General features: G+C 42.3%; 1 protein-coding gene across 2 annotated transcripts in view; it reads right to left on the minus strand.

Annotated features, from left to right (window-relative positions):
* MRPS9 (mitochondrial ribosomal protein S9) overlaps nucleotides 1-19,060 on the minus strand; it is a 49,860-nt gene extending 30,800 nt beyond the window's left edge. For both annotated transcript variants that reach the window (XM_086327765.1, XM_086327764.1), the window contains exons 1-4: nucleotides 18,917-19,060; nucleotides 12,799-12,978; nucleotides 5,052-5,114; nucleotides 4,932-4,962 (exon numbers count right to left, since the gene is read on the minus strand). In XM_086327765.1, coding sequence (XP_086183891.1) covers nucleotides 4,932-4,962; nucleotides 5,052-5,114; nucleotides 12,799-12,978; nucleotides 18,917-19,051 — 409 coding nt within the window. In that variant the 5' untranslated portion in view covers nucleotides 19,052-19,060. The remainder of the gene's footprint in view (nucleotides 1-4,931; nucleotides 4,963-5,051; nucleotides 5,115-12,798; nucleotides 12,979-18,916) is intronic.
* Between the last annotated feature and the right edge of the window lie 7,768 nt (nucleotides 19,061-26,828).

Raw genomic sequence — 26,828 nt, forward strand, 5'->3', positions numbered from 1 at the left:
TTTCTGTTTCTACTTTCCTCAGATGGATGTTTAGATAACTGAATTTAGATTTTCCTTCTTTTCTAATACATGCATTCAGTGCTACAGATTTCCCTCTGAGCACGGCTTTGGCCCACTCTTCTTATCTTAATAATCTTTCAGATATTAGAATCCCCCCACCAGAAGCAAGCTTAGAGATTATTGCTCTGGACTCCTTCACTGCATTTACATATGCCCACCTTCTGAGATAGAGATGCTTGTTGTGTGTGTTTATAAGTAAAAGTGGCATCTCTTGATCTATCCAACTATTTGTCCCTCTATTAGAGAGTGTGTAATTGAAAGAACTTAGGCTGCAAAGTCAAACTTCTTTGGTTTGTTTTTTAGCTTCTTTACTTAATAGTTGTGACCGTAACTGGGTTATTAACTCTTTTGTGAATCAGGCTGCTCATTTGTGAAAAAAAAAAAAGAAAAGAAAACCACAAAATAATCACGAGGATTATGAGAATAAATGAACAATACTTAAAACACATATATAAAAAAATACAGATGGCATCCAGCTGCATTCACATCACACACCTGCTGCAGAATGAATGTCTGTGCCCACCCCCACCTTGCAGGAGCCTTGAGCCCCATGGAGAAGCCGCTGCAATGAGAAGCCTGCATACCGTAAGTAGAGAGTAGCCCCTACTTGCTGCAACTAGGGAAAGTCCACACAGCAGCAAAGACCCAACACAGCCATAAATAAATAAATAAAATAAATTAAAAATTTTTTTAAAACCCAGAAAGTGAGAGTAATCCAAATGCTCTGCTGATGAAAATTCATCCTCACCAAAACAAGGTAAACTGAAGGAAACTTCTGGTGAAACAAGGAAACTGAAACACAACCCTCCGAACTGAATTAAATATCCTCAAGCAAACATTTGGAGTTTTTGGAGAACACTTTGAATCAACAGTTCAAAACTGAAAACAGAATGGACAAAAAACTCAAAGAAATGAGACAGCTTGATTAAATTCAGGGGAGAAACAGAAAAAGTTAAAAGAATCAGGAATGTAGACTAGCTTATAAGTAATTTAAAAGAGAATAGACTAAAACATAATACATTAAAAAAAAAAAAGGAAGCAACCCAAGAAATGAAAATGAGATAAAGAAGTTAAGAGTCAGAGTTGGTGTGACGGATCTGGAAGGCAACCAAGGAAGGAATAACACTTATATAATTGGAGTCCAAAGGAAAAGAATTAAAAGTGGAACAGAACTAAAATTTGTAACTGTTAAGAGAACTATTTCTGGATGTAAGGACTTGAATCTACCTATGAAGAACTATCACCACTGTAATCTAACCCTCAATAATAATCAACTGGATGCCACGCTTTCACAAAGCTACTAAATAGACAAAAAACCCTTTAGACCACCAGGGGAAGACGACTAGCCCAGAACTCCTCAAGGCAAGGCAACAACAGAGCAGCAGTTTCAGTAACTCAATGAAAGAAGTACGAACCAGAGACTTTCTCCTTCAGCGAAGCTGTCCTCCAAGTATCAAAGCTATGAAAAAACAATTTTAAAAACTCAAGAATTTCTATCCATGAGCCCTTTTGGAAAATCTACCAGGAAATGAATGAACTGCATTCAACCAACAGATGACCAGGGAAACCTTAGCAAAAGGAGCTGTGGATAGCATTTAACCTCCCACATCGGAAAACAAGAAAAACAACAGTTATCTACTCACTAAAGCTGTTGTGAAAACTATGAGTTAATGTACGCAAAACGCTGAGAACTGTACCTGGTCTGCTCTAAGTTTCAATAAATACCAGTTGGTGTATTATTCAGGACACTTTTCAAATCAATTAGAATCAAGTTACCCATGACAATTTTATACTTTTAAATACCCTCTGAATATCATTATGGACATTCTGTTTTCCTCTTAGGTTTTCTTCTTCCATTCACCAGACTTGCTAGCACTTGATCAATTTCACCAATTTTTCAAAGGGTTAGTTGGTTTTATTTGTCCTACCTTTTCTTTTAAATTCCTTTAATTCAATCATCCATTTCATTCTTTTTCTGCCTTCTTGAACTGACTACTGTTCATTTTATTTCTAGTCTTTCTCAAAGCTTAATAAATACGTTTGCCTCTGTGTTAAACATTGTCCATATCCCATAGGGTTTAATATGAACTGTCATATATTTTTCAGCAGTCTGTAATCTCAATTTTGATTTCACTTTAACCCCAAAGTTTTACAGTTCTAATCCACATAATTTCTATTTTTATAATTTGTTGGGTTTTCTCTACAACCTACTGCATCATAATTCTATTAATATTCCACTGGCATCTGCATAGAAAATGTATTCTTTGTACTTCAATCTGTAGCTATAAAATCATGCTGTGTTACTCGAATTCTTTAGAGCCTTAGTTAACAGCTTTTTGCTTTAAATGTTTCCATGCTAAATGCCTGGTGCAAAAAGGTTCATGGTCGTCAAAGCCACTTAATGGATATTAGGTTTTACCAATATAAATTAACATTCCTGCCTCACTGAACTCTTCCCTAAGCTCCCTGAGTTCCATTCTGTCTGGTATTAGGGGTTCCTCTTTGCTTCTGTCATCAACCGGGTACATATCTTTGTTTTTCCCAATAATTTTTTAATCACTTGCTTTAAACAGCAGAGCAGGATTTTATGTTAACTCAATCTAGAAGCTTCCATCTTTTGATAAGGGGAGTGGGAGCACATTCAAAGTGCCATAATCTATTCAAATCTAAAATTCAATGATACTTTTTAACATACAAATCAATTTGTTCTGTATTTACAAAGTATAGCAAAATTGGTAAGTAGGTCAATAGACAGATGGCAAATTCTAGCTGATTCTAAAGGTATAGTGTTTGAAGTGAAAGTGAGTGTTACTTGCTCAGTTGTGTCTGACTCTTTGCGACCCCATGGACTGTAGGTAGCCCAGGCTCCTCTGTCCATGGAATACTCCAGGCCGGGAATGCTGGAGTGGGTAGCCACGCCCTTCTCCAGGGGATTTTTCGAACCCAGGGATCAAACCTGGGTTTCCTGCATTGCAGGTGGATTCTTTACCATCTGAGCCACCAGGGGAGCCCCCAAAACACAGATAAATGTACTTAACTGAAATGTAAGAAAATCCTACCAACACGGACATGTTTCCAGGATAACACATGGGCATTCTGCAGGGACACATGGACACTTCAGTGGTTACAGTCCAGCTGACAGTAGCAAAAGCTTCCTACTACTGAGAAGCTGGTGTGACACCAAAGGACCAGGCTCAGAGGGGCAGACACACAAGAAGAGGCGCAACCAACAGAGACACAGAACAGAGAGAGAAGAACACAGGTGAGGAGCCTCCGGGGCTGAAAAATGGAGAAACCACTAAAAGAGGGGGAGCATCACTATCGTTACGATCATCTACAGAAAAGCTCTAAGTGTAAGCTACCGTGCACTATGCCTTCAGTTTTACTTCTAGAAAGCTGAGTTGTGTCTTTGATTTACATTCTAAATATAGCCTTCATTTATTATCTTCCCAGAAACTATTAATTGATGTCACAGTTTATTATCAACCACATGTAAGAGTTCAGAAAATATAAAAGACAGAAAATATTTATTAGAAGATTCAAAATACCTCTAGCAGGATCCAAAATAAAAGTTATCCTGAAAAGAGTGAAGCAGAGAATGGCAGAATGCCTAGCTTTGAACAGAGGTGAACATTCAGCAAAAACAGCAATTTGGAACAAATTGATTTTTAATAGACATATCTACTCTCTTACCAATCAATTTATTGGCTCTGAAACACTCTAATGCCACCCACCAACTGAGCATCTGTGGCCAGAAGGCGCCCCTCCAGTGTCTCCACACATTTTCACTGCTGAGGTACACGCTTACTAAGAGACAGTTGTGTTTATTCCCAAACGTGTTTATTATAATTGTACTCGCTCCTACAATTACATGAATTAAGTATTCTATAAACAGATGAAACCTGGGTGAAAACAGAAAAAGACAGTAGCTGCTTCTCTGAAGACTAAGTTGAATGCTTTAGAAAGATTCAAAGGCAAGTTACTAAAAAAAAAAAAAAGGTTTGTTCAACTTCAGTGTGGTTGGGGGGACATCTGCAGAAATATAAAAATACTGCTCTCTCAGACTTCTTAAGGAAGTTTGAGTTCTTTGCTCCGGTGTAAGGAAAGCGAAACTGAAACCTTTGATGGCACATCAGCGGGAAAGGTGCATGAAAGAAACGAGGAGGGACAGACGCACCCTCAAAGGCAAACTCTCCAGGGTTACAGCAAGTCTGCTCAATACAAATCTCTATTTCAAATGTTTTCAAGAAATGATTTCTGGCTTTAGTACTTTTTAAAATAACTGACAACCCACCTCCCCCCCAAGCTTATCCAGGAAGCTTCTAATCTGAAATAGAAATATATACATGCTATTTCCTGGTGACCTTAAAGTTTGCCCCATGCTTTCTCCAAGGTTTCAGTTGACATATTTAGAAGATAAAGAGAAAATCTTAAAAGAAACTAGAGAAGACAGGGGGCAAGAGAATAGTGATGACTAACTGCTCATCAGAAACAACAGATCACACAAATAAGACCAAAAATTTGTATTTAGTGAAAGTATGCTTACAAAATGAAGAACATGTAAAAATTCTCATATTTAAAAAAGCTGAATTTGTCTCCAGCAGATCTATACCCAATTCTTCTTCAAAAAGGCACATCAGAATGCAAATAAACTGACATCAGTATAGGCATAAACTCTAACCTGATCTAGTTTTAATATTATTTAGTGAAAAGGAAACAATCTGCAAAGCCCAGTTATTCATTATTAGTTATAAAATATTCCTGACTTCTTTCACAACAACCATGACACAGATTTCCACACACCTGAGTGACTGAGGATACCTAACAGCACTGTGGAAAGAAAGAGCTAGTTTATTCTTGAACAAACTCACCTCTCTGTTTTGGAAAAATCTCTTCGGGATGCTGTAAAATAAATTAAAAATGTATTAGGTAATTACTGTAACATAAAAAGCTAAGTGAAATTAGTAAAAAGTATTAATAAAGAGAACTACCTTCATTATGGGTCGGGCTCGCTTCTCAAACAAACCACTGGGAAAAAGGTAAGTGATCGCCCTCTGAAAAGACACACAAAATTAACACCAGTTGTAAAATCAAGTTCACGTTTATGACTAACAGTAACTGAGTGCTTACTATGTGCCAGGTACTGAACCAAGGGCTTCACGGGCACTATCTCGCTGTGTAGTCTTTTGAGTGAATTAATAAAACCACCACACACATATTCCCCAAAGGGCAGGCCCCAATCCCCCACCGCCGTGACACGTGGATGTTTTCAGAAGCTCTCTGAACGTTCCCTCGAACTTGGGAGAGGCTCTTCAACTATGTTTTCCCAAGTGCGTTCTCTTCAGTGCCTGCTTCTCAATGGGGATGCTCTTGGCATTCTGAAAGTGAGGCTGCCCTGTAGGCTAACTTCCCCCATACAGCAGGTCATTCTGTCATCCCTGGTCCTTCTCCCAAAACCTCCGGCAGGAACATACCCAATGCTCTTGACACATATCGCCCCGGCACGTTTCCAAATGCCCTTCACCTCCTGGGGGCAGTACTGCCCCCAACCTGAGATGGACCACGTAAGGCCCTGCAGTCTTCTCCAGCAGCCTCCTCACAATCAGAAGGAAAAGCAAACACAAAAAGCACGGGTCTTCATCCCTGCTCCACATCATCAGATGAAAGCCTGTGGACCCTACAACCCTCCCCGAGCTCGGGATGGACTGGCAGCCCCTGCAGCACCAGCGCTCTTCTTTCAGAACCTGTTTCTTCTGCACAGAAAACATGCTGGGGACTTCCCTGGTGGTCCAGGGACTAAACTCTGTGCTCCCAATGCAGGGCCCCAGGTTCGACTTCTGGTCAGCGAACTAGATCTCACATGCCACAATCAAGGCTCCATGCAGTCAAAGAAATATGTATTTAAAGAAAACGTGCTAGACCAGATCCTGCCCCTAGAAGTAGGGCCTATAAATTCTGGGGGAGGGAGGGAGGGGTGGCAAATTCAATTACATTAAGGAGCCTAAGTGTGTCTCTGGGTCAAGTTTTACTCATTCTGCCTTCCGGCAATAAAACCAACACTAAAAAACAAAAACAACAAAACTCGGGTCAAACACCAGAGTGCTACTTTTGTGAACTTTTTTCTTTTTGAAAAAACCAGGGGCTCCTCTATCTCCTTCTCTGCTGAAGGTGGACTTTTTATTTCATAAATGATGTTGAGATAAGTGGTCACCAATTGGAAAAGATAAAACTGGACCCAAACCTCACACCACATATCTGAGTAAACTCCAGATGAGTCAGAGAGCCAAAGGTGGAAAACGAAGTCAAAGCAGTACCAGAAGACAACATGGATGAGTTCCGTCAGGGCCTCCCCTGCTGGCCCGGAGGTAAAGAATCTGCCTGCAATGCAGGAGCCTTGGGTTCGATCTCTGGGGTCTGGAAGATCCCCTGGAGGAGGGCACGGCAACCCATTCCAATATTCTTGCCTGGAGAATCCCATGGACAGAGAAGCCTGCCAGACGATAGCCCATTGGGTCGCAGAGTCAGACACGACTCAGTGACTGAACAACAACAGAGAATCCTTTAGAAATTTATAAGACTACAGCGTGGCTTATCTAAATCCAAAACAAAAGAATGTAAAAAAAAAACAAATTAACTCAAGTGTCACAGAGTAAAGTAAGGTATTTCTCATTTGTAAACATGCCGCTTACATCTTCAAATTTTCATAAGAATACTGGTGACTGCAGAGTTCCCTCCCATGAAGGCTAAATATGTAACTATATATTCTCAGGCTTTATGTCAAAGTATGAAAGGACTGCAGACGCCATGCGGGACATGGAAGCCCTGGGTCAGGACTGCAATCCCTATTAATTAGGGATCCCAGCTGGGCAGTGGGTCTGCAGCTGTTAACGTGATCAATGACTTACCTACATGTCATCTCTACTGATTCGCTTATAAATTACCAGCAAGTGAGACTAATGTACAGGTGCTAATTTATTTAAACTGTTCTCTGCAGCGCTACACAGCTTTATAAACTGCATCTGGCACCTAATGTTGGCTGTCAGTTGTACTTAGACATGCCTGTCCTAACGACTCTGTTCATTAGAAGTGAGCACAAATTATGAAATATTGTGAAAAATGATACATCAAATGGAATGGGCACAGCAAATCAATTAGAGAAACTTCACACAGCAGATTCGCACTTAGGAGAATAAAACACTCAGGTTTCGGAAGGAGGTCTATAATACCAATTAAAAAGTAATTGGTAGACTTCAGCAGTATTATATATCAATTTGCTGGCTTTTTTCCTGAATTTCTTGACTAACGCAGAACTTAACTTTTAATTCCCAAATACACTCATTAGTAAATGCAAGTGCAATTCTGTATCCGTAATATTTAGGATAACTGAAATATCTCCAAACTTAAAATTGATAGGCTGAATCAAAAAGAAAGATGCAAATACTGGTGGTCCTCACCTTTTTGTGTATTTGCAGCATGACTTTGAGAAAAGGAATTTTGATGATCCATGTGAACCATCAAAAAGGGTTAAGAGTCAGTCAGCAATACTACAAAGGTCTGTCTACTCCAGCAAGCAACGTGTGACTGTGTCTATGAATTCTGGGGCCCTGACCACCACCCACCTGACCAGTCTGCAGCCCTGGGTCAAGATTTGCAGAAAATATTTCTACCCCACTCCTGTTATACATGACGGGGCTATTTCTCAGTTTCTGTACAAAAAGACTCTCTCTTGGCCAAACTACAACTGCTTGACATTGAATTACAACCCCACGCAGCTCAGTGTTCATCTGACAGACACTACCACCCCCGACCACCCCAACCCAGCGCACAGTATTCTCAGATGAGAACACTCGTCTGATCAACGTCTGGCAGGCACCTGGGAAAGATTTATGGCACAGGAGTTGAGGTCCGTGCCATTAAGGTCTACCTTCAAAATATTTAGCATGCATTTAAGTACTTTTTCAGCAAGATGCCACATACACAGACTACCACTGCTCGTCACGGGGTTCCCTGGCAGCTCAGTGGTAAAGGACCCGCCTGCCAATGCAGGAGACTTGGGTTCAATCCCTGGCTTGGGAAGATCCCCTGGAGGAGGGCATGGCAACCCACTGCAGTATTCTTGCCTCTGGAATCCCACGGACAGAGGAGCCTGGCAGGCTACAGTCCGTGGGGCTGCAAAGAGTCGGACACGACTGAGCGACTGAGCACAGCACAGCACGCTGCTCGTCAGAGGGACTGCTTTTCCTGTCACCAGCAGCCCCAGTGATTTGGGAATGAAGAATGGTGCGCGGCTCCTTTCTTTTCAATATAACTGAATAAGTTAGACAAAATTCAAACTATTTTGAAATGGAGAACGTCTACACCTAATTTCTTTCTAGTGAATTTGCTATTTTACCAACTACCAGGGTATTTTTCATATAAATTTAGCATTAAATATTTTGCAAAAACATTTCCAGCAGATATACAATGCTGGAGCTTTATTAATAATAATAAAATTTCTAAATAATGTAACTTTAAATATCAACAGTGACAAGCAGAATTATTTTTATTCATAAATTCTACCGATGACATTTCTTCTTTATTTCACTAATCCACCTCAGCACTCTTTTTTAAAAGGCTTATTAAATTAAGGGTACACCAACATGCAAGGTTAGCGAGGTGGAGTTTTCATACTTTTACGTTATATATGCTTCTTTCACTGAGGCCAGAGGCCAGACTTCTAGTCCAGCTCAACCTTTTGGAATAAAGTTGTAAACCTAGAAGCCAATGAAAAAGGCCTATAAATGAGCTGACATAAATCTGTGATTTTACTTAGAAGGAAGGGCATATGGGTCCTCATGCCGAGTCCAGGGGCTCTTGGTTCTAACTCACACACCTAACAACATGAGCTGTGCCAAAGGCAGGCAGGTGAAGGAGCGCCGAGAAGCAGAAGCAGAGATGGACACGTTGGCGTGGAAGAAGGGCAGTGCCAGGTCATCCAGTACAGGGACAACACGTCCTCGGGGACCCCACAGTCTGACAACCATCCCAGAAAGGAAAATCCTGCGGCTCTGAAAGGTCCATTGCGCTCACCGTGTTCTACTAAGTAAGGCAGGGAGGCTGCATCTGATTGTAGAAAGTGTTATCCAAATCAAATCTTTGAAAGCATGGGAACAGCAGACTTTGGGTGAATGCCTTGTATAGTCTTGGCATCGGCAACAATAAACACCTGCCCTGTGAGGTTTTTTTTGAAGATGAAACACGGTGATGCATCGTGAGCACACACAGGAGGTTTCAGTAAGTGGCGGTATTCTTTGTTACAAATAACGATGAAAAGTAAGTTTCTCTCCCTTTGGACTTCCCCGGTGGTCTAGTGGTTAGGAATCCACCTGCCAATGCAAGAGGCACAGGTTCCTTCCCTGGTTGGGGAACTAAGATGCCACATGCCATGGACCAACTGAACCCACACGCATGGCAAGTGCAGAGTCTGTGTACCACAATGAAAGACCCTACAGGCTGCAACTAACAGCTGACATGGTCAAATAAATTAATTTTTTAAAAAATATTTTCCTAACTTTATTGACTATGCCAAAGCTGTGTGGATCACAATAAACTGTGGAAAATTCTGAAAGAGATGGGAATACCAGACCACCTGACCTGCCTCTCGAGGAACCTGTATGCAGGTCAGGAAGCAACAGTTAGAGCTGGACATGGAACAACAGACTAGTTCCAAATAGGAAAAGGAGTACGTCAAGGCTGTATATTGTCACCCTGCTTATTTAACTTCTATGCAGAGTACATCATGAGAAACGCTGGGCTGGAGGAAGCACAAGCTTGGAATCAAGATTGCCGGGAGAAATATCAATAACCTCAGATATGCAGATGACACCACCCTTATGGCAGAAAGTGAAGAAGAACTAGAGTCTCTGGATGAAAGTGAAAAAGGAGAGTGAAAAAGTTGGCTTAAAGCTCAGCATTCAGAAAACTAAGATCATGGCATCCGGTCCCATCACTTCATGGCAAATAGAGAGAAAGAGTGGAAATAGTGGCAGACTTTATTTCTTTGGGCTCCAAAATCACTGCAGATGGTGACTGCAGCCATGAAATTGAAAAACGCTTACTCCTTGGAAGGAAAGTTGTGATCAACCTAGACAGTATATTGAAAAGCAGAGACATTACTTTGCCAACAAAGGTCCATATAGTCAGGGCTATGGTTTTTCCAGTGGTCATGTATGGATGTGAGAGTTGGACTATAAAGAAAGCTGAGTGCCCAAGAATTGATGCTTTTTAATTGTGGTGTTGGAGAAGACTCTTGAGAGTCCCTTGGATTGCAAGGAGATGCAATCAGTCCTTCCTAAAGGAAATCAGTCCTGAATATTCATTGGAAGGACTAATGCTGAAGCTGAAACTCCAATACTTTGACCACCTGATGCGAAGAGCTGACTCATTTGAAAAGACCCTGATGCTGTGAAAGACTGGGGGCAGGAGGAGAAGGGGATGACAGAGGATGAGATGGTTGGATGGCATCACTGACTCAATGGATATGAGTTTGGGTAAACTCCGGGAGTTGGTGATGGACAGGGAGGCCTGGCATGCTGCAGTTCATGGGGTCGCAAAGAGTTGGACACAACTGAGCGACCGAACTGAACTGAACTTTGGATATCAAATTATTTATTTTTGTCCTTAGAAACAAGCATTTTGTCAGTATAGAAATGTTAAAGAAGACCCATAAACTGTACTGTCTCTTTCCAGTGATACATACAGCCAGACCTCTTACAGAAAGAATAGTTTCAGAAACATAAATGGAAACAGGAATTATAAAATGATACATGACTTCCCTGGTGGCTCAGATGGTAAAGCGTCTGCCTACAATGCTGGAGACCCAGGTTCAATCCCTTGGTTGGGAAGATCTCCTAGAGAAGGAAATGGCAACCCACTCCAGTATTCTTGCCTGGAAAATCCCATGGACAGAAGAGCCTGGTAGGCTACAGTCCACGGGGTTGCAAAGAGTCCGACACGACTGAGCAACTTCACTTTCACTTTCATACAACTACAATGCTTTGGTAATGGCTGGTTGTCACTATCCTCTTCTGCTTTAGCTAATGACAAGAGTCAATGGACATAAAGTGTGAGACTTGGTAAAGCTGGTCAGTCAGTGGCAGTAAAGTGGAAGGCAGTGGCACTGTGTCACAGAGAAGGGTTCCCATTTCCACATGGGCTCCCAGACATGGGCGAGGCGAGAGCACGCCCCAGCCCACAGCGCAGAGGGCTCTCGGGATGAAGCGGCCCCAGGATGAATCCACGTTCCCGACAGGACTGCAAAGTCTTCTCCCCAACACACTGCCTCATGGAGAGTCATGCGACCGAGGCCACTGGAGCACTGGTGACTGACTCAAGTCACGGTAGATTTTATTTATCACAGCAAATGGCAATGAGAGCAATGACACAACACATTAGTCTCCTGCTCCTTAGATTCTGAGGTCGCAAACAGGAGTTATTCTTTCAGAGATGGGGAAACCAAGTGACGATGCTGTGACTTGCTACACGGGTAAGTCCACGACACTGCAAGGACTCTAACGCCAGCTTCTGTATCTTTCTACAACGTCACTTCAACTACAACAAATTTCTCTTCTAAAGAAAGATTAGTAACAAAGTTCTCCATCTACATTCCTCACAAGAAATCCAGCCTCTACATATTTTTTTAAAAAGGTTCTATATATTTTAAAAGAAGATAGTGTATGTTTTTTTCATATTAATTCATGATTTCACTACTTTAGTGGCTAACTTCTAAAGAGGATTTTTATTATGTTCAATTAGCACAACGATAAAAAATATTATCAACTTACTTTCACTGAACACACACACACACACACAGTTTTAGAAGTACAGGAAAGCTGTGACCTCTCACACTTACAGCAAGATTTTAAACACATCTTCTCTGGAAAACAACTCTATATTTTAAGGGCCAGAACTAATAATACTGCTTCTACCTGACTGAATGACAGAATCTTTTAGATGTCTCTAAATAATATAAGAAGGATACTCTAGACGAAAGACACCAATATGTATCTTTTTTAAACTTCTTAACAAAAAAAGTTAGCTATTTTTATATGTGAAAAAATTGTTTTACATCTTCAATATTTTTGCCTATATGAATTTCATAAATGATTTCAGTGATCATTATTTTAGCAACTGGTTAAGTATTAATAATAAGGAAAACCCAATCTCTAAAACACATAAAATAATAACAAATGGTTTAATGTGAATACAGTGGCACCCAATTTTCCTATGTAAAAATTACACAATGAGCCCCGACTTAACTAGCTGTGTTCAGTCACTCAGTCATGTCCTGCTCATTGTGACCCCATGGGCTGTAGCCCACCAGGCTTCTCTGTCCATGGGATTTTCCAAGCAAGAATACTGGAGTGGGTTGCCATTTCCTTCTCCAGGGGGTCTCCCTGACCCAGGGATCAAACCCACGTCTCATTCGGCTCCTGCACTGGCAGGCAGGTTCTTTACTCACTGAGCCACCAGGGAAGCCCCTAGTTTAACAAGTCAATGAACGCAACAAATAAGTAAATAACTTGTATCCTTTAAAGTACAATAATAAAAAAACAATCTCTGATTCTTGTGAGTTTTAACTGACATCTAACACTTCATTTAAAGGCTTTACTGTTAAGAAGTCATGTTTCACTGAACAATGTTAGAAAAACAAAGCTCTGCCCTTGTTCCCGTGATTCCCAGAACAAGCACTGCACTTACATCAACATCCTCCTGCGTAAAGGTTTCTGGGTCCTCCCCCATCATGTTGGCCAAGTGTCTCTTCCCGATGTTGAACTCTTCAATCTGCTTTTTAATAAAGTCCACCGTGTAACTCTCACGTCTTAAGGCTGCAACATTTTTCTTTGTTGTTACAGCCGGGGAATGTTTGAGCCTTAATATCTAGCAGAAAATACAAATGGAAAGACAAGATTTTAAGTTAAACAATGATCTTATAGGCCACTGTCTCTAAATAAAAGAAGACATTTCAAACAATTGTCTTTTTAGGACGGTACTCAATTGATAGGAGCCTGGAAACGAGATAAAGCGTGCTTTTAAAAGCCTATGCTCACAAAGAAGTTTAAACTACTAACATTTCAACACATTAAAAATAATAATAAAAATAACTGGGTGATATGCTACCTCCATTATCTGCTAGAAATATCCACATTTGATACCGACTGGTCAATGTCAGCTGCTATGGGACTTGACGTATAGTGAATGAGGGTTAAACGGTACAGTGCATCCTCCGTCTTGTCTGACTCTTTGCACCCCATGAACTGTAACCTGCCAGGCTGCTCTGTCCGTTGGGATTCTCCAGGCAAGAAAACTGGAGTGGGTTGCCGTGCCCTCCTCCAGGGGATCTTCCAACCCAAGATGGAACCTGTGTCTCCTGCACTGACAGGGGGATTAGCGCCACCTGGGAAGCCCAGAGAGAAACACCACTCCCCTTAAAATAAGCCTGTGTACATGCAGACAGAAAGCAGCAAGCAGAAGACACAGACCTGGTGTGCGCTTCTCATGAACAGAATACCCTGACAAAGCAGAAGGACACTTCTGAGGTCAGGTTACAAGAAGACTCTCCTCCCCCTCTTCTCTCTCTTGATCAGACCAAGGAAAGCAAGACATGGTGAGCTGCCCCCCAGGGGTCCACAGGCCAAGAACTGAGGGTGGTCTCTGGCCAACAGCCAGCACAACAGCTGCAAGGATGTGAATCCTGCCCACACCCACACTGAGCATGTGGGCAGCAGATTTCCGCCCCTGGCCTGAGATGACCATGGGCTGCTGCCTTGCGGGAGACCTTGAGCAGATGGCCCAGTGCAACTGTGCCTGGAATCCTGACTCACAGAGTCCACGAGGGAAATATCTGTTGTTTCAAGCTGCTATATTTGAGGTTAATTTGCTATACAGCAATAAGTAATCACTCAACACCCCAATTCGGAGAAGGCAATGGCACCCCACTCCAGTACTCTTGCCTGGAAAATCCCATGAACGGAGGAGCCTGGTAGGCTGCAGTCCATGGGGTTGCTGAGGGTCGGACCCGACTGAGCGACTTCACCTTCACTTTTCACTTTCAAGCATTGGAGAAGGAAATGGCAACCCACTCCAGTGTTCTTGCCTGGAGAATCCCAGGGACAGGGGAGCCTGGCGGGCTGCCGTCTATGGGGTCACACAGAGTTGGACACGATTGAAGCAACTTAGCAGCAACACCCCAATTACAACAATAAAGCGGAGTACAAGAAAGTTCACTTACTCTGTTTTATAAGGAAAGAGAGGTAGCAATGACGGGCATACCTTTTATCAAGTTTTCTTTAAATAAGAACTTTGTAAACTACATGAGGAAAATGAAAATTTTAATGACCCAGTATTTTCCATAATTAAAGTGACAAGGGACACACTGAAATATCTTTGCTACCAAAGGGCTTTCTTTCCTTTCCCATTGCTAACAAAATCGAATTTTAAAAAATTCAAAAATTATCTGGGGGAAAACACAACTAATGCACACAGCTGTATAAAGCATCTGCTACAAACACCGGTCAATTTTCAAATCTGCTTTGCAAAGACTTTTGAGCAATTTGCCAGTAGTATTAAAACTACTGAAAACAAACTGGAGGCTGTGATAAACACAGAACATTATAACCTCCAGGAGCCCACAAGATGAGAGATGAAAAGAACAGATCCTTAAGACAGAGGCAGCAATGTTTTTTGCAGTAAAAGCAAAATACACAAGGGCTAAGCCATCGAGTATCATCCAGCATTCTTCTCTGGCGGACAGTCCGATCAACAAAGGCTTGTTGGCTCAGTACAAACTTAGAAAGTGCTCAGTAGAAAATCAAGAGGACATACTGATGTTTATAGTAACAGTTTTCAAAATAGAGATTGGCCTACTGCTTTTTCCTATTGTGAATGTCATAAATATTACAGAAAGCTAAATGAGCATTCTTACAGAAAATTGTATTGATAGGCGTTAAGAATTCATGGATAACCTTTGTATTACACCGTGACTGTCAACTACTTATAACAAAGCCAAAACTACTTTTATTTGTGACAGTAAAAGACACACGTGTACCCCAATGTTCAATGCGGCACTGTTTACGATAGCTAGGACATGGAAGCAACCTAGATGTCCATCGGCAGACGAATAGATAAGAAAGTTGTGGTACATATACACAGTGGAGTATTACTCAGCTATAAAAAAGAATGCATTTGAGTCAGTTCCAATGAGGTAGACGAAACTGGAGCCTATTTTACAGAGTAAGTCAGAAAGAAAGTAAATCAGAAAGTAAGTCAGAAGAAAGTAAGTCAGTCAGAAAGAAAAACACCAATACAGTATATTAATGTACATATATGGAATTTAGAAAGATGGTAATGATGACCCTACATGTGAGACAGCAAAAGAGACACAGATGTAAAGAACAGACTTTTGGACTCTGTGGGAGAAGGCGAGGGTGGGATGATTTGAGAGAATAGCACTGAAACATGTACATTACCATATTTGAAATAGATGACCAGTTCAAGTTCAATGCATGAAATAGGGCACTCAAAGCCAGTGCACTGGGACAACCCGGAGGGATGGGATGGGGAGGGAGGTGGGAGGGAGAGGGACGGGGAGGGAGGCGGGGTTCAGGATCGGGGGAATGGGGAACACATGTACACCCGTGGCTGATCCATGTCAGTGTATGGCAAAAACCACCACAACACTGTAAAGTAATTAGCCCCCAATTAAAATAAATAAATTTTAAAAAATCAAATAGCATAGCAAAACACTTTCTAATCCCGTCTCGCCATTCTCTCATCAGTTATTATACCAACTGTAGTTGCTAGAACCAATTATTTGTCGTTGCCAGAACCCACTGACTGTGCACATCTCTGGTGCTTGGGTACCTACTGCGTCTTCCTGGAACAGAATCCCTCCTTTCTCATGTAACTCCTGGCAGACTCTCCCATTACCTCCTCGAGAGGATGCTGTCATTCTATCCATTTCAGCTCGTGTGTGTTAGGCTCTGCATGTCTGTGTTCCTCTGTATTTACTTCTACAAATCTCACAGTACACTGTGCGCAGATCCTTGATATTCACAGGTTTAAAACCAGAAAAATCTGGCCATTCACAAGTAATATTCCCTCCTCCACTCAAATTTGGGACACCAAGATATCTGCACTTGTACTGAAGCATTGATGTGAAACATGGATTCCACAGTTCTGGTACACAGGAGAAAACCCATCGCGGAGGCTCCCAACTGAGCACCGAGGAGTCACAGTTTAACAGAACTTATTTCTTTTTCCTTGTTGCATCAGTGTCTCTCAAAGGTTTCTGACTGTGACTGATAGTAACAGCTATTGCTTATATCACTATCTGGAATTCACTTATACTTAATAAACAAAAAGTAAAAATACCCTCTATAAGAAGGCTTCCCTCGTGGCTCAGTGGTAAAGAATCTGCCTGCAATGTAGGAGATGAGGGTTCGATCCTTGGGTTGGGAAGAGACCCTGGAAAAGGAAATGGCAACCCACTCCAGTATTCTTGCCTAGAGAATTCCTTGGACAGAGCTGGTGGGCTACAGTCCATGCGGTTTGCAAAGAGTTGGACATGACTGAGCAACTAACAACAACAAAGACACAGAAGAGGTGTTTAATAATAATAATAATAATTGGAGAGATTTGTACTATACACGTTAGGTAAAGAAACAAAAAGAAGAGACTCCATTCTTTAAAAAAATATGCATTTCATGTATGTCTGTATGTGATTAAAAAAACATAAAGAAAGACACAGAAGGATACATGTATTAGCAACTTTGGGAGTTCCAGGGAGGGAAAAAAATACTCTTGGCCGCCTCCTCCACACTGTCTACAATAAAGACATTCTGTAACCTACAGTACCTTTCACAGAAAATTGTGTGTATACAAAAGGATATACTCAAAAGAGATGCATGAGAAAATAAAAACTTCCAGCCTATTTTCCAGTTAAAAAACAATAAAAACAAATGTTTGATGGGTAAATGGATGGATTGGTTGCTGTGAGCTAAAATGTAGAAGAAAAAATGAAAAAAATACAGTATTCCTTTTTTCAACAGTTTTTGATCATAGTACTTGACTTCTTTACAATATCTGGTACTGCTAATCACTTTCCCTCCTTGCAACATTCTCCTGTTTTCTATGACTCCACACTGCCTGGTTTTTCTCCTACTTCTTTGGTAGGTCATTCTCAATCTCCTGGGGGCCCTTCTTTCTCTACTGTTTGTCCTTCAGGGTCTGGTCCTTCTTCATTTTCCTCACTGACTGCACCTTCCCCCAAATAATCTAATCCATTAATTATCACACACAAGGTAACAGAGGACTTGTAAACCAGCTCTCTTCTTGAACTATGGCTTGCCTCTCTTTGGGTCCACTTCAGATCAGATCAGATCAGATCAGTTGCTCAGTCGTGTCCAACTCTTTGCCACCCCATGAATCGCAGCATGCCAGGCCTCCCTGTCCAACACCAGCTCCCGAAGTTCACTGAGACTCACGTCCATCAAGTCAGTGATGCCATCCAGCCATCTCATCCTCTGTCGTCCCCTTCTCCTCTTGCCCCCAATCCCTCCCAGCATCAGAGTCTTTTCCAATGAGTTAACTCTTCGCATGAGGTGGCCACAGTACTGGAGTTTCAGCTTTAGCATCATTCCTTCCAAAGAAATCCCAGGGCTGATCTCCTTCAGAATGGACTGGTTGGATCTCCTTGCAGTCCAAGGGACTCTCAAGAGCTATTTGAACTGTATGACAATGCACCTGGATATGGACCCATCATTTCTAGTCTCCCCCAGCTTTTGAGCAGGTTCAATTTTATTTACAACTGAGTTGCTGCACAGCAGAGAAGTAAGAGAAGCCGTCTCTGTGAGCACAGCTATACACAGTGTAGAATAAACATCCCTCAAGTTTTTTTGATGTTATCTCTTTCCCAGTCCTGAAAATAGTAAAGTTAATATGAAAAGCTAAATTGTGCTGTAAACAAATGTGATATTGTTTAGTTTACTTTTGGTTCTACACAAATATTTTTTGTACAACATTAAAGAAAGTGGACGTCTTTCTAAAAAAAAAAAAAGAGTCTTCTCCAACACCACTTGGACAGCACAAATATAACTATGCAATAAATGCAATTATTTCCAAAACTAAGCTCGTTTTTTTCCCCTCTCAAATTTTGTTCCTTTTACTCAGGTCCCATGTCAGTAAATGGCATTATCATCCAATCACTTCTGAAGCTAGAATCCTGTCTTCCCACTGGCCCCAGGATTAAATGTAACTTACAAGTTCTGGTCTCCATCAATCAGAGACATACTACCGAGAAAATTAACAGAATGGAAACTGCTCAGACGTAAGACACTTTAGAAATGTTTCTCTCTCCTCTCCACTGTATGACCTCCTGCATTAAGTCTTTGGGCCACTGCAGGAGTCCAGTTCTCATCCACCTCCACCCTCTTGATCGGGGTCTCGGGGGCCAGGGCTGAACCCATAATCCACCCAGGCGACAGGTCAAGGGAGGGGTCGCTCTGTTTCTGTCTCAGGTAAGTTCCCCCTCACTGCACCCTGAGAAAACCAGCCACAACCTCAAAGGTTGGCCGCTGCAAGGCAATTCCACCCTGTTTACCTGAGACCTCTGTTGACCACCTAAGATCCCACAGGCCTCGGCTCCCAATGCTGGGGGCTGGGGTTCGATCTCCCGCCAGGGAACTAGACCTCATATGCCGCAACTAAAGAGATCTCGCACCCAGCAACTAAAGATCCTCAGAGAAACTAAAGACTCTGGAGGCGCCTGGCCACACCGCGTGCTACAGGGACCAGCACTGCCACCTTTCTCAAGCCTTACCTGGCATCTGGTACCTGTCTGCAGCCCAGAAGCCGCGGCTTTCCAGAGGCCTTGTTCCCGGGCGAAGCTAACCCTACCCGCAAGAAAAAGCCGGTAGGGAACTGCTGCGCCGCAGGACACACTGGGAGCTGCCATGTTGGGGGCAGGAGGCGCGGGCCGGAGGGCGATGGGGCAGGGCCTGCAAACTGCGCCGGCGCAGATGGGCGCCGGGTCCGCGAGGCTGCCGGGAAGAGGCGCGGAGCAGGGGGCGTGTCCCGCCACCCCCCCCCCGTTGGCTCGTCGCTGATTGGGCGCGGGAGCACGCGGGGCGTGTCCGCCCCCGCCCCTGGTCCGGGTCCCTAGTCTACTTGGCATCCTGGTCTTTCTGGGCATCCTGAAGTCGGTGGCTCATTGAGTCTCCTTGGAACGACTTCCACATGGCTTCTCGCCAGCCCTTTCGTGCCACGCCCAGCTTGCCCTGGCCCCAGCTCCCCCTGCGCAGCCCTGACTTCACGCCCATTATTACGCAGCTCCTCTCCGAGCCTCTGCTCCTAGCCGACCGCGTCGGAGCACGGGTTTTCTCTCTTTCAACCTTCCCACCTGGGTCCGGGTCCAGGGTCTCCATCCTTCTGCGGGAGACTGGTTATTTCCTAAGTGTATGATGCACAGGCTAACCCTTACACCGGCGGGAACAGACACTCCCCTACTGTCGGGCTTCCCTGTAGCTCAGCTCGTAAAGAATCTGCCCGCAATGCGGGAGACCTGGGTTCGATCCCTGGGTTGGGAAGATCACCTGGAGAAGGGAAAGGCTACTCACTGGAGAATTCCACGGACTGTCACAAAGAGTCGGACTCGACTCAGCAAATTTCACTCTTCCTTTCCCCTACTGGTGGCTCAGTGGTAAACAATTCACATCCCAATGCAGGGGACAGGGCTTTGATCCCTGATCTGGAAAGATCTCCTGGAGAAGGAAATGGCAACCCACTCCAGTATTCTTGCCTGGGAAACCCCACGGACAGAGCAGCCTGGCGGGCTACTGTCCATGGGGTTGCAAAGAGTGGGACAGGACTGAGTGACTGAACAACAACAATAACCCTTACTATTAGCAATACTAAGCCTCCCTGGAAACCCAATCAGAACTAAATATTAATAAATAGGTATGAATCCTGATGACCGTGCCTTACCTTCTGAGGCTTGTGCGCTCCTGACGGTAACTCCCAACATGCTTTCTACAAAATACTTATTAAAGGAAGCAGTAAACAGCTCTGAAAATGTTTCCAAACACTTAGATTTGAAAGATCAGTAAAATTAATACACAAACACACACATATGGAAAATCTGAGGTCAAGTTGTCAAGCAAGTATCATCTGCTATTACTTATTTTGTAAAACAGAACATTTTAATTAGTAAGAAGGTAGAATTGACACAATTGCAGAATGAAATGTGGTCCTTTAATTGGAATCCATTTGGTTGTATGGTAAGTTCACTCTTCTATTCTTTTTGTTGTTACTTTTTAGGCCAGAAGTTGGCAGAGGCCCATGAACTAGCATTTGGGAACCAAGATTTAGCTCATGACAATTTCACCAAGTATAAAACAATCAAGTATGTTAAAACCGAATTTATATCATTTTTAAAAAATAACATGTCAGAGCACATAAAAACTACAGAAGTACTCAAATCAAGGTTAGAAATTGTGGAGGGTTTTTTTTTTTTTCTCTAGAATTCATGTTATGATATTTTACTTAGATTTACTGCTGCTGCTACTGCTAAGTCGCTTCAGTCGTGTCTGACTCTGTGCGACCCCATAGACGGCAGCCCACCAGGCTCCCCCGTCCCTGGGATTCTTCAGGCAAGAACACTGGAGTGGGTTGCCATTTCCTTCTCCAATGCATGAAAGTGAAAAGTGAAAGTGAAGTCTCTCAGTCGTGTCGGACTCTTAGCGACCCCATGGACTGCAGCCTACCAGGCTCCTCCGCCCATGGGATTTTCCAGGCAAGAGTACTGGAGTGGGGTGCCATCGCCTTCTGCTTAGATTTACCAGATTACAGTAAAGTAGTTAGTAAAGTAACTGTAATACATATCCCTTCTCTAGGGGCAACCCTTAGACTGCTGCATTCAATTTCCTGTGTAGCCTTTGAGTTTGGGAAGAAATACACCACTGTAAGTTAACACTGGGTGCATAAATCTGGAGACAGAAGGAAAGAGTGGAATCAGGAATGTACTGATAAACATTTAAAATATGAAAAAAAAATCTTATGATTTTACCAAACAGCTGAAGTTTAGATTCGTTTAATCTTTTCTCATTTACTGAGCACCCATTATGTTGGAGACGTCAGGCATTCTTGGTCCTATATCAGGATTATAAAATCCCAACTATCCAGCATGGTGGAATCATGTAAATATGAAAGTTTGGTTCTAAAACCAGCTTCTAATATAAATATCAGGAGAGTCAAACACTGCACTAACAAAACAAGTGCTGCCAGATATGAACAGCAGAAACTGTTAGGTGCTGCTGGTGAGGGTGTAAATTGATACAGTTTTCCTGAAATCAATGAGTCAGTGATCTATGTTAAGATGAACACACCACATAACTTCACTGATTACGTTTCTAGGTATATACCCTGCAGAAATTCTTGCACAGTGTATCAGGATACATGCATGCAAATATGTACAGAATCATTTTCTTTTGTAACAACACAAAAAAACCCCCACACAGACACCTTTAAAGGATTCCTAGAAATCTCTGGAAATGCAGAGCTTTTTTGATCAATATGGAAAACTTTAAGGGGCTTCCCAGGTGGCACTAGTGGTAAAGAATCCACCTGCCAATGCAGAGAATGCCGGTTTGATCCCTGGGTTAGGAAGATCCCCTAGAGGAGGAAATGGCAGCCCACTCCAATATTCTTGCTGGGAAATGCCATGGACAGAGGACCCTGGGGGGCTACAGTCCACGGGGTCACAGAGAGTTGGATACGACTGAGCATGCACACAGTTTAGTTAGACCAGTGACCTCCCCTTTTGATAATCTATTTACAAACATTTTTGAAGATATTCCCTAGGTTTAAGAAATTTGTGTTCTCTACTTAGACACTGTACAACCCTTTTTACTTAATAATCACCAGCTGAGTATCTTTGGCCAAGCTCAGTACCTCAAAATCCCACATTCCAGGATCTACTAAGGTCTCCTATTAACTGTTCCTTTGTTAGAAGCATCTGGTGATGGAGGTGGTTCCCTTGCCCCATGAGAAATAGAGCGGCCCCTCAGTCTCCTCTCATTAAAGAGATGGGACAGTCAGGCACAAACAGAAAGGGTTGTAAAAATAACAGGCCACTGATGCTGCACAAAAGGGGTTCCAGAAAAGTGTGCCCCAATTTCTTCCGTGACACCCCCATTACATATTCCTTATGGTTCCTAAGGTTTCCAGTCCCTTGGGTTAAGACTGAAAGGTTGCAGTGTCTATCAGAAACTCTATTCAGTGGCCTGCCACATCACTGCACGCCCAAGGCTTGACATTAGTTATGTAGATGGTATCTCTAGGCAGAATCACTTTTGGCCTTGGGCCCCTTCAGTCTTCTGATTGCAAAACTGTCAGTGACTGAGGGGGCCCCCGATATTCTCTAGCGTCTGGGGCATTCCCTCTACCAATACCCTGCCTCTTTGCAGAGGGTGCATCAAGTGCAATCTCCCCCCTAGTGCCCCTGTTGTCCACACAGGCTGCAGTGGTCCTGTCTGGGTACCCATGGGCCTGCTAGGGCCAAATTGGCCCCAAAAGACAGACCTCCCCATTGGTAGTCTCTGAATTGACTCAAAACTGTTCCTTTTTATGGCTGAGTAATATTGGAGAGGAGTAATTCTAATGAAAAAGTTGTGGGTTCAAGTCTTACTCGTTTACTTATTTCATGATATGCATCAGAATTCCATTCCCTTTTAAAGCTACCTAATATTCCATCGTATGTACAGACCATGTTTGGTTTATCTATCCAAGTGTCCAGGGACACTTGAGTTGCTTTCACCTTTGAGCTTGTAAATAATGGTGCTACAGACATGAGTGTACAGTGTCTGTTCAGATCACTGCTTTCAGTTCTTTGGGGTATATACCTGGAAGCAGCATTGCAGGAGTCTTGTTTTTAACTTGGCCAGATTTTTAACTTAATCAACACAAGTGAGTGCCCATAAAAGATAACTTGATAATTTAAATCTACAACTTAAAAAGGCTCTAGTTGTACTGACCACTCCCAGCTAAACAGATAGTATACATGGGGTGTGAAAATGAGTAATGTTAATCTCACTGGAGTTTAAAAATATTTCTAAGGTAATTTTAGTACATAATTTCTATAGATCAAGCTTCTATTACAGTTTAAAAACTGAATCTGTCTCAGCCCACAAGTAAATGTATTCTCCCAAGATGCATGTATTTACCATATTGATTGAAATTTAATAAATAAGAAATAGAATAAATATCTCCTTTGGTTTTTTGCCCCACTGTGTTCAGTGTGAACCCCATCCATCTGCATATGCTCTTTACCTACCAGCTGTCAGTTATGTCTGCTATAAAACAGACAGCACTTAGGGAGCTGTCAGTCAACGCTGTTATGATGCTTCAAGAATCATTCCTTCAGGCTTCATTATCAAAAATAAAACAAATTTACATGAAACATAAAGGTGGATTGATCGCACGATTTGCTGTGCATGGAAAATGACTTCAAACACACACAAGTTCAAGGGGCCATGTGCTTGGTCTCCTTGACCGTGTTTGTAATTCGTTTGTTTAAAGTCATTTTTTAAAGTGCATTGCGACAGTGAAAGTGGTTATCCTGATAGAGTGGTGGGACTATATGTTGTTCCCCTACCTGAAATAATAGTGTGTAAAAAATGTTCTATGTCATTGTGGGTCTCTTTATCCATGCCTGTGGCCTGGATTTGGGCTGCATCCAGGTCTCCCTTTTGATGGATGCTGAGTGAAGGTAAAAAAGACCTAGAAAAGAGGAACTAAATGAACACGATTGTAGCCTGGATATAGTCAAGAGCCTGGGGCTTGCAGAATGAAATAGAATTGGAATCAATAAAATCACTAAGGACATGGCAAAAATAAACAATAATCAAATTCCAGAAAACCAGAACTAAAGTGTACTTCTTGAGGCATCAAAGAGACAATTTTAGGACCAAGAGAGGAAGTACCACTCTACCCAGCAGGGAGGCAACTTAAAAAGCGCATTACTCCTAAGAGGTTGATGCAACCTGAAAATGTAAATAAGTAGAAGAAGACTGTGATCAGACCTGAAAAATGAAAGTGTTCTCATTCAAAAATGTACTGAAGGGTAATTGTCAGTTTTTACTCGTAAAGGTGAGACCAAATCTCTAGGGTCTCTATCAGAGAAAGTGCGTGGATTTAGATGGACCACAGGGTATATTCTAAGCAATATAACAGAGAATTGTATAAATTGTACTTGCATGTACATATGGGCTTCCCTGATGGTTCAGATGGTAAAGAATCTGCTTGCAATGCAGGAGACCCGGGTTCGATTTCTGGGTCTGAAAAATCCCCTGGAGGAGAAAATGGCAAACTGCTCCAGTATTCTTGCCTGGAGAATCCCCATGGACAGAGGAACCTGGCAAGCTACAATTCACAGGGCTGCAAAGAGTCATACATGACTTAGTGACCAAAAAACAACAACACAAACACAAACCCCCAAATTATTCAGATTTTGCCTACTCAAAGATAGCTAGGAATGTTCAAGTTCTAAGACTCAAAGAATTCTTCCAGAAAGGTCAAACTTTCAGGGAAGTGGATACTTAGTGATTTGAAGACATTGGATAGACCTGCCCCACAACTCTGCTGACTGCCACCCAGCTGGAAAGTGGAGTTTGGTACGTTAAGAATTAAAGTAAAAAAATAATCTACACAGAGACTACTTTATCACCCACTATTTATTGATGTATACTTTGCAAGGCTCTGTGATAGGAACTATCTGGGTATTAAGATGATACCTGTCTTTCAGGAGCTTATTAACTTATAGGAAAAAAAGATATTTACACAAATCTAATCATTCTAGAGAGACTGTGATGTAGTTGTGAAAGAATTGCAAAGTAAAGTGGGAGTTTGCAAAGGAAAACATTACTCCCTGCCAAATGGATCAAGATGGTTTTATTTCCTAAATGTTTTAAAGAGCTGCAAATCAAAATAAGGAAACCATCGAACTCATTTCTTCACCATTATGCAGAACCACTTCTAAACTCTCTCTGAAAGCAATTAACCAACTCCATTTTACAAACCCTACAAAGTGGAATTTTCTATCTCAATTTATCAGATCAGGCGATTAAAAATTATTCTGCAATATCCTTAAATGACTCTCAAGAATTTGCACACCACCTTTCCTATTTCCAGTGAACAAACATTCCTGGCCCATTTTCCAAGTGTTTTCCAAAATCAAGTATCCTACCTGAAAATTGAAATTGTGTCCAATTCCACTGAGCAGATCACAGCCTAGTGTGTGATTAAACCATCACATCTCTTTATGAATAAAGTTCACTGTGATTAGATTGTAAACACCTGCATGTTGTTATTTTAACTTTAGACTCAAAAGAACATTTTATCCTAGGAAAATGCAGGTTCCTGAAATAAGCATGTAAATTTTCAAATGAAGCTATTAGAGTTACATTCTTAATAACCTTGAAGTTTAGAAACATCTATGCTTACACGGTAAATCCATGATTTCCCGTCATTTATGTGTCCAGCACTCTTTAGATATAGGTTGCTGACCTCAGGGTACACACTTGTCAGATATTCATGTTCTTTGTGCCTTCATATCTTATTAGAGCAATGAGTTTCTTTATGTAGTCAGAACTCAAGTTCAATTTCAGAATTCAACCGTTCATGCAATTTATAACAGGGGAGATAAAATTGACAATACGAGCCTGCGTGACTTCCAGATTTTGTTATATGTTTCATCTACTGTTGGAAAGAGAAAGTGAAAGGAAAGAAATGGGATTTTGGTTTTCATCTTTTGTTTTTTGAGTCAGTATTATAGAATTACATCTTCCCAGCGGCGGGGAGGGACTCCCAAGAAACCACATATGGAAGCACTGGGTTATTAACGTTGCATCAATCTGTGCTCAGTTGTGGCTGGGGTGTATTACCTGGTAGTAAGTAACTGACAAAGTCATGGAACAGGGTGGTGAGTCAAGCACCATCTCCCTGGAACTGCACTGGTGCTAAGATGTGCACCAGCCAAGTGGATGTCTAGGACCAGTGAAAGTGAAAGTGAAAGTCGCTCAGTTGTGTCCGATTCTTTGCGACCCTATGGTCTGTACAGTCCATGGAACTCTCCAGGCCAGAATACTGGAGTGGGTAGCCTTTCCCTTCTCCAGGGAATCTTCCCAACCCAGAAATTGATCCTGGGTCTCCCACATTACAGGTGGACTCTTTACCGTCTGAGCCCCTAGATCACAAGGGAAGCCCCTAGGATCACTATATCCAACTATATATCCAAGTCTCATACAGAGGCCTCTGATTAGCCAGAAATTAAATCATACCTGGAGCTCTAGCTGCAAGGGGCTCTTTAACTTCCCAGCTTTCGCTGTGCAGGAGGGATGACATTTTTTTTTTTTTGTCATCTTGCTTACTGCTCTATTCCTAACAGTTTTCCAAACAGTACCCAGAACCTGGAACATAAACATCTGTTGAAGGAAGGAAATTGGAAGCTAATTCATGGTTTTTGCCACATCCGCTCAATGGGGATACGGTTTCCCAGGTGGCTCAATGGTAAAGAATCTGCCTGCAAACGCAGGACACACAGGTTCAGTCCCTGGGTTGGGAAGATCCCTTGGAGTAGGAAATGGCAACCTACTCCTGTATTCTTTCCTCGAGAATCCCGTGGGCAGAGAAGCATGGTGGGCTACAGTCCATGGGGTCGCAAAGAGTCCGATACGACT

This window comes from Bos grunniens, chromosome 11, assembly GCF_055505025.1.
Source record: "Bos grunniens cultivar Pamir isolate PY7600 chromosome 11, Bosgru_T2T1.0, whole genome shotgun sequence".
Lineage (NCBI taxonomy): Eukaryota > Metazoa > Chordata > Mammalia > Artiodactyla > Bovidae > Bos > Bos grunniens.